Here is an 8,531-nt window from a genome sequence, read left to right as displayed (position 1 = left end):
AAACTATTTCAATTTTCCAAAATTTCATTCTTAATCATGAATTGCACAATTCATTGGTACAAATTTCATATTTTTAATTTTTAAAGTTATTAATATTTTTAATTCTAATAGTTTATAAATTTATTTGTTTGATATTGCTTATATGGTTTTGAGCTTTTCAAGAATTAGATCAAATTTTGAAAAAAAATATTATTTTATATAAAATAGTTGAATTGAACCTTAAAATAATGAAAATTTGATAATTTATTAGATCAAATACTTAGTTTATTCTTTGTGCTCCATTTTAAATTCTAAAAATCAGATTTGAATGATTTTCGGTTTAGAAAATAATATTTAATGTAGTAATAATTCACCATTATCTTTGTAAGTAAAACTATTAAATTTGAGGAAAAAAGAACATTACAAATTTTAACATAATTTTTTCTAATTTTGAAAATCAACGAATATTGTTAGTTTTTAAGTATAGTTCTACCAACTACGAAATACACATTCTAATATTACACTCAAATTTAAACCTTTAACCAAAAAATAAAATAAAAATATATAATTCATTATTTTGTTAGAGTCTTATTAGTGCCATAATTCTCTAGTTTAAAAAGAAAAAAGAGTTACCCATACATATACTTAAAAAAGCGGGGGGAGAGAAATAAACAATTGAAATCTAATCAGAAGAGGAATTAGGGTTCCCAATTGAACTGCCTCTCTATCACTTTCTCCCTCAATAAAAAACCCTAAAATTCACTTCTTTTTTCCGCGGCTCGATTTGCGATGTCTCGTTAATTCGAGACAGGTACGCTTCAATTCACCATCTTTTGTCATTATTAATCTCTTTAATCTCGTTTTTCCATTATTTTTCAGCTAGTTTTTCATTTGAATCGGTGTTTTTTGTTGTGTTTTTGCTTAAATATGTGAATTTTTGTTAATGTATGGTGATTTGATAGGTTGGTTTTGTATTTGCAGATCTGAAATTGGGGTTTGTAGGCTTATGATGGGATATGTAATTTGGGGGTTTTTGTGTGGTGGGTTTGATTTGAGTTTTTGTTAATGGAAAATAGTTTAGTTAACTCGATAAGTGCGGTGATCTCGAAAGAAAGTGGGTTTGTGGATACTCGGGGTTCGGATGATGGGTGTGATAAGGGGAAGAGTGGGGGTGTAGATGATGGTGGTAAGAAGGTGAAAAAGAGGAAGAGGAGTCAAAATGTGGGATTGGGTGGTGGTGATGTGAAGGCGAAGACGAGTAGGAGTAGTGTCGAGAATGGGGGTTTGGGGAAGGTCGAGTTGGGTTCGGGTTTGGATAGAGGTGGATTGAGTGGATTTTCGATTGGTTTGGATGGTGGTGATGTTATTAGGGTTCCGAGGAAGAAGCGGGGATCTGTAGGGAGTATGAGTCATGTGGCGAAGCAATCGGGATCATGTAGCTCGGTGGATCAGATTGGAAAAATGACGTCTGATTTGAAGGATGGTTCTGGTGTTGTGTTGAGTGTACCCCTGCATGCTAAAAAGAAGAGAGGACAGTTGGTTGTTGATAAAGGGAAGTCGGTTGATAAGACTGAATTTTTGGAGTCTGATTTGAAGGATTGTAAGACTGATGTGCTGAGTATACCCCAGCATGCGAAGAAGAAGAGAGGAAAGTTGGTTGTTGGTAAAGGGAAGGTGGTTGATCAGACTGAAGTGTTGGAATCTGATTTGAAGGGCTGTGAGGCGGATGTGCCGAGTATACCTCAGCATGCAAAGAAGAAAACAAAACAGTTGATTAGTGATGAAGGGAACTTGGTTGATCAGATTGCGAAGTTGGAATCTGATTTGAAGGATGGTACGACTGCTAAACCGAGAATGCCTAAGCATGGTAAGAAGAGGAGAGAACCTTTGGTTGTTGATAAAGGAAGCTCGGTTGATCAGACTGCCGATTTGAACTCTGATAAGAAGGATTGTATGACTGAGATACCAAGAAGACCTCAGCATGCTAAGAAGAGAAGAGAACCGTTGATTTTTGATAATGGAAGCTCGGTTGATCAGACTGACAATTTGAACTGCGATGGGAAGGATACTACTGTTGCTAAACCAATAATACTTGAAGTTGATGAAAAGAGAATAGAACAGTTGGTTATTGACAAAGAAGAATTGGTTGATCAGACTGCCATGTTAAAATCTGTTTTGAAGGATTGTATGACTACTCCACCGAGTACACTCCAACATGCTAAGAAGAGAAGAAAAAAGCTTATTGCTGATGAAGGAAAAGGCAGTGATGCATCTTTCAAAAAAGAGCAGAGCCATGTGAAGAAAAGAAAGGGCCTGCCTTTAGATAGATTAGAGTTTGCAGAAAAGACCCAGCCTGCAGTTGGCCATAGAGAAATTACTTCTGAAGATTCCATGGATGACGAGGAAAACCTTGAGAAAAATGCAGCCATGATGCTTTCATCTCGATTTGATCCTCGGTGCACAGGCCCTTCTTCCAAAAGCAAATCTTCCTTAAGTCATTCTGGTGGAGACACTGGTAGTCACACAGAGAACTTGCAAACCAGTTCTGAGTGCCCTTCCCCTGATAATGCTAGCAGATCACTAAGACCAAGGTCTAACCACAAAGAGAAAGGATGTCCTCGAAAGAGACGCCATTTCTATGAAGTTGTGTACATGGACAAAGATCCCCGGTGGTTTTTGAACAAAAGGATCAAGGTGTTTTGGCCTTTGGATGAGAGGTGGTATCATGGGCTTGTGAATGATTATGATGAAGAGAGAAAACTTCACCATGTGAAATATGATGATAAGGATAAAGAATGGATAAACCTTCAAAATGAGCGGTTCATGCTCTTACTTCTGCGCAGTGAAGTTACAGATGTAAAAAAGCCGCTACAGTCTTGTACTGAGGATAGAGTGACTGATGAGACCAGAAAAAAATTATCTACGAGTGAAACCGGCACCAATTCCAGAAATCATTTGGAGACGGAGCCTATCATATCATGGTTGGCTCGTTCTAATCGAGACAAATCTTTGGCTGGTGTAAAGAAACAGAAGACATTCCATCCGTCTCCCAGTGACTCATCACCATTGTCTGGAAATGTCACAAATGCACATAGGAATAGTAATGTATGTTCGCTGGAAAGGGAAACGAGTGGAGTACAATTTTCTGATTCTGTGGATAGATTAGCTGCGGAGGCAGATGGCGGGGAAGTGATGTCGAAGCATTTTTCCACCTTAAAGGAAAATGGCTTACCCACTGTTTACTTCAGGAGGAGGTTCCGCAAGAGGAAACATGCATCCGTTTCCATGCCTGTTGATAACAATATACGGATAAGTTTGCCTACAGAGGATGGGTTACCCACTATTGCTGATAGGTTCTCGACTTCCGATAATGAAAATGTTCATTTAGATCGCGTCAACCCCAGCAATCTAATGTTGGTGATAGGTAATGATGGCATGTCGAAGCTCAACCTGGCTTTGTTACCATTAAAAGAATTTGTTACTCATGTAAGTTTATTACCGGTCCGCTGTCTCTTGGATTTATCATGTGGTTCCGAGACATCCAGATATACCCGTCTGTCATTATTGCAGCAATATGGTTCAATAGTCAGTACATGGCCCGCAGTTTACCTTGAGATGCTTTTTGTTGACAATGAAGTTGGTTTAAGGTTTTTCGTGCTTGAAGGTTGCCTAAAGCAGGCTGTTGCCTCTGTTTTTGTCGTTCTCAACATGTTTTTTGACGCAAAGAAACGGAGTGGGCCTGTTGATTTGCAAATTCCAGCGACGTCAATAAGATTTAAACTATCATGTAGACAAGATCTTAGAAAGCAGCATATTTTTTCATTCTACAACTTCTACAAAATTAAAGATTCTAACTGGTTGCACCTAGATACCATTTTTCAAAAGAAGAGTTTTTTTTCTAAAAAACTTCCTCTTACTGAATGCACTCTGGGGAAAATCCAAGCCCTTGAAAGTGGGAGCAAAAAGATACACATAAATTCTGTTAGTTGGCAATCCTCCTTTCAGGTAACCTGTTTATTTTTATTTATGTATATGTTTCTTTTTGAATCTTTATTATTTTAATGACTCTAATCCCGCCTATGAAATATAGGCTTTGTAAGGATACTTGGTTGCTCTCTTGCCTGTTTCAAAGATCATTGCTTCTTAGTGATATATATATCATATGTATTTGTGTTGCAGGCTGACTTAGTAAATCATGTCTGCATTTCACATACGATTTCACGTATGTCTAAATAAATTTTGCTTAGAGTTTATTAAGTTATGACTTTTTTGGCCATCTTTCTACCAGGGTACTAGAAGAAACTCTTTTCAGGATACTATACCCATCGGCCTTTCTAAACCTGGCAAGGAAAATAGGAATCAGCCTCTTAACTGTAATGTGATGCCTGGGATTCTACCACTTGCTATTTCTTTTAGTGCTGCACCGCTTTTATTCCGTAGCCTTCATCTGAAGCTACTGATGAAAAGTAGTATAGCTTGTGTCCGTCTTAGGGAGTGTACTCTTGCTTGTTCTTTGGATAGTGGAGAAAATACTTTCAAGTCAACAACCAATGATTATGCTGTAGCCAAGCATGGTTCTGAGATCTTTCCGCAAATGGTTCCTGAAAGTACTCCAGGAATTTTCGTTTCAAATGAGCAGCTAGAAACTCATGCCTTGACTGCTAATATGAACTGTGGTAGAATTATGTCGTCTCTACATCACGAAGATAAAAGTTTAGATGCTGTTAAAACAAATACTTGCTCCCGTGATGGTGGAAGTATCAGGACTGATGTTATTGCTCACTCCCTGAATAGGGAAAGTCACAATCCAGAATTAGAGAGGCTGTTGACATTAAAAAATAGGATGTCATGTAAAGATCATGGTTCCGCAGTTATTTCTGGGGAGAATGATACTCATAATTTGAAAAGCATGAGTGTTGAAATCCCAGAAATTGATTTAGCAAAAAGCAGTGTTCTTGGTAAATCGCCTGGTGTACAGAGGGTTGCTGATTATATTTCAACTATGAGTGGTGGAACGAGCCCTAATACTGTTAGTCCTAAAAGGTTTTGGACTGCCAACACAAGAAATTTAAGTTCTTCGCCTCTTGCAGAAATCTCTCCTGTTTGGCATGGCGAGATAACAAATGCTGTTCACAGTGGCTTTGGTAATGGACCCAGAAAACCACGAACTCAGGTCCATTATGCTATGCCTTCTGCTGGTTCAGAATTCAGTCCAAGGCATAAACCTCTAAATCAGAACGGGCTTCCTTTTAGGCGAGTTAGGCGAGCCAGTGAAAAGAGGACATCTGATGACGCTAAAGGTTCCCGAAGAAACTTGGAGTTGTTAGCATGCGATTCAAATTTGCTAATAACTCTTGGAGATAGATGCTGGAGAGAATTTGGGGCTCGGGTTACCTTAGAACTTGCAGATCAAAATGAGTGGAGACTTGCTGTCAAGTTTTCTGGAAGTACTAGGTACTCGCATAAGGTGCTTCATGTCTTTCAACCCGGGTCAACAAACCGCTATACACATGCCATGATGTGGAAAGGAGGAAAAGACTGGGCCTTGGAATTCCCTGACAGGGGTCAATGGATGCTGTTTAAGGAAATGCACGAGGAGTGTTACAACCGCAACATTCGTGCAGCTTCAGTGAAAAACATTCCTATACCTGGTGTACATTTAGTGGAGGAAAATGAAGCTCTTGCAGAAAAATATCTATTTATGCGTTCTCCCAGGTACTTCCGGCAGATTGAGGATGATATTGACATGGCTTTAAATCCCTCAAAGATTTTATATGACATGGATAGTGAAGATGAAGAATGGATTTTAAGGAATGAAAACACTTTCCAAACCCAGGGAACTTGTCATGTGGCAATCACTGATGATCTCTTTGAAAAAACTATGGATACATTAGAGAAGGTTGCATATGCTCAACGGCGTGATCACTTTACTGTTGCTGAAATTGAAAAGCTCATGGGTGGGTTTTTGCCAAGTGAAGTATATAATGCCATCTACCAACACTGGCAGCAGAAGCGGAAGAAAACTGGGTATCCATTGATACGACACTTGCAGGTATCTAATCTGTACTTGCTCATTTAGTTTTTTGATGTATTATCGATTGTAACATAGGTTCTCTTATGTAAATTTCCTTAGAACGGTTGTTGTTGTGTCTCTCATTTAATTTGTATAAAGGGATAAGTGGAAAAAGGGCAATTAACTGATAGTACCTTTGATATTGGGACAGACCTTTTAAGTATAGTTGTTTTTCATTAATGAAAATATTATTATTGCCCAATGCTTATTAATAGAAGTGGAAACAAGGGCACAGATGAACACTGCTGATGAAGTAATCCAGTAAGTAGCTTAGTCAAAGTCATTATATTAAAAATGATTACGCGTCTGTGTCTAGTCATTTTTCGATCAGGATGAGAGTTTTAATGCGCCTATTAGCTAATACTACCTTTGTTTTTTCAAAAATATTAGTGTAGGCAAGTAAAGAGGTTTGGCTTTTTTTTACACTTACGCTGAATGAGGTTGTTGGGTAGCAAAATGTACTGATATCTTGTGCTTTATCAGCCTCCATCATGGGAAAGGTACCAACAAAAAATGCAAGAGTGGAATCAATTAATGAGCAAAGCCAACAGTGCCGCTGCCTATGGAGGTAAGGTGAAGAAACCGCCACCTGTGGAGAAACCAGCCATGTTTGCTTTCTGTTTGAAGCCACGTGGTTTGGAAGTGCCTAACAAGGGTTCGAAGCATAGATCGCAGAAGAAAATTCACGCTAACCAGGTTCCCATTGGGGATCAAGATGGTGTTCATACTTTTGGTAACAGATTCCTATATGCGTATCTAGTTTTCTTTTGTCAATTTGATCATTTCTTAGCATCTTAGTTCGGTGGCTGATGTTTCTACATATTTATTTCTTCACTTGCAGGAAGAAGATCAAATTCATTTGCATTCCGAGATGAGAAAGCTACATATGCTGACTATAGTCCTGAGAATTCAGATACTTCCACTTCAAGAAGGATGTACTCGCCAACTGATGTCTGTAGTCATGAATATTTTTCTCTGAACAATGATACATCTGACTTTGATAACCCCCCCAAACTATACAAGAACAAGTCAAAAAAGATTGGGGCATTAATGCCTCGTAGCAATTTACATGCATTGCCTTCATACAACCACAGGACACCTGGAAAGAGGAATGGGGTGCAGTGGCGCGATACGGAGCCAATTCAAATGCATTACCAATCTGAAGTGAACCAAGGGCCAGGGAATATGCAGTTAGGTGTGCGGGATCTAGATGAGTTCGGTGTTCGTGCGGCATCAAGTGCAGCCAAGCGCGCGTCTATAATTGCTGTGTTAAAAAGAGAAAAAGCCCAGAGAATGCTTTATAGAGCAGATCTTGCTATTAGCAAGGCAGCTTCTGCTATTATCACTGCTGATTCACTGAAAGCCTCTTATTGCCCGAATGAAGATAAAAATGCTAGCTCATCTGAATGAAATTAAGTTGCTCTCTTTAGCTGCGTATTATGACCAATGGAGTCGTATAATAACCTGACTCGCTTTGGAGTTTTGACGGTTGATATCTTTCCTCTAACCTCATGTTTCTGAGACCACAGGGTTTAAGATGTCAGTTTGGTAGCAGCTTCTGCCTTTAGCCAGGCCATATTCTTAACTAACCAGTTTACAATATCGAGGCATTTTTGGTACATAAAATACTAATCCCCTTTGCTAGTTTCGTTTCATTTAAATGTGTAGGTTTTTCCCTGTTGAGATGATTGTATGTATGTTTTGTATAGTATTCTTTTCACCCGGTTTTATGGTGCTAACTTCTTACCCTTCTCACCGTGTCTGATATTCTGAAATAATTCATTACATTTCTGGGAAGCCAAATATGAATACATATGAATGTAAATATGGTTTTGGAGAGCTAGTGGATGGGGGTTTTTTGAGAGCTTAGTATTGGTGCCCTTCCCCGGTTTACTGTTTTTTTTATTTTCTATGAAAATGTTATGCTGAGGTTAATGGTGAATTTGTGCTTATGCTTAATGCATTTATTTCACATTTCATTCTTTTTACGAGTCTGTTTCTTTAATAAGTTTATTTATTTGTAATTCCAATCATTTAAAGTGATAAAAAAAATTATCCAAACAGGTGATGATTTCATCTTCTTTCTCTACGCAGTGGTTAATTCTACAAAACATCTGATGCATTTGAAAGTACATTTTATTTAAAAATGTACTTAATATTACTAAGTAGATTATAGACACTTGAGAATCCCATATTTTTTTTTAATTCAACAACCATAATAATAAAAAAATGTAATTAGCTATTTCATATATAAATTAAGCCATATATAATTCAAGAACTAATTTTATTGGAATGCACAGCGTCAATTTTATATCTTCTACGTATATGGACAAATGAAAACTTCAAATATAAAATATGAATTAACTGATTATATTCTTTAGTTTTCAACTAAAATATCTAAAATATATTTGTAATAAATACTTAAAAATATTAAATAATCAAGGAAATTTATAAACAAATGAATTTAAAAAATTTGACC

At 37.5% G+C, this 8,531-nt stretch overlaps 1 protein-coding gene across 1 annotated transcript; it reads left to right on the top strand.

Moving 5' to 3' along the window:
• The first annotated feature begins 641 nt into the window (after nt 1-641).
• LOC141672167 (uncharacterized) lies at nt 642-7,800 on the top strand. The gene is made up of 5 exons (XM_074478674.1): nt 642-790; nt 961-3,984; nt 4,268-6,031; nt 6,536-6,785; nt 6,894-7,800. Exons 2-5 carry the CDS (start codon nt 1,045-1,047, stop codon nt 7,460-7,462), a joined length of 5,523 nt encoding a protein of 1,840 aa, XP_074334775.1. The 5' UTR covers nt 642-790; nt 961-1,044; the 3' UTR covers nt 7,463-7,800.
• Nucleotides 7,801-8,531: the final 731 nt, after the last annotated feature.

The sequence above is a fragment of the Apium graveolens genome, chromosome 7 (genome assembly GCF_009905375.1).
Source record: "Apium graveolens cultivar Ventura chromosome 7, ASM990537v1, whole genome shotgun sequence".
Lineage (NCBI taxonomy): Eukaryota > Viridiplantae > Streptophyta > Magnoliopsida > Apiales > Apiaceae > Apium > Apium graveolens.
This window is presented reverse-complemented; position numbering and strand designations above follow the sequence as displayed.

Bases quoted from the DNA above. Each gene is read 5' to 3' on its own strand.
- LOC141672167 (XM_074478674.1), top strand. From the start codon at position 1,045: ATGGAAAATAGTTTAGTTAACTCGATAAGTGCGGTGATCTCGAAAGAA. The intron at 3,985-4,267 runs GTAACCTGTTTA...TCTTTCTACCAG, and splicing joins GTTGGCAATCCTCCTTTCAG to GGTACTAGAAGAAACTCTTT. The intron at 6,786-6,893 runs GTAACAGATTCC...CTTCACTTGCAG, and splicing joins AGATGGTGTTCATACTTTTG to GAAGAAGATCAAATTCATTT.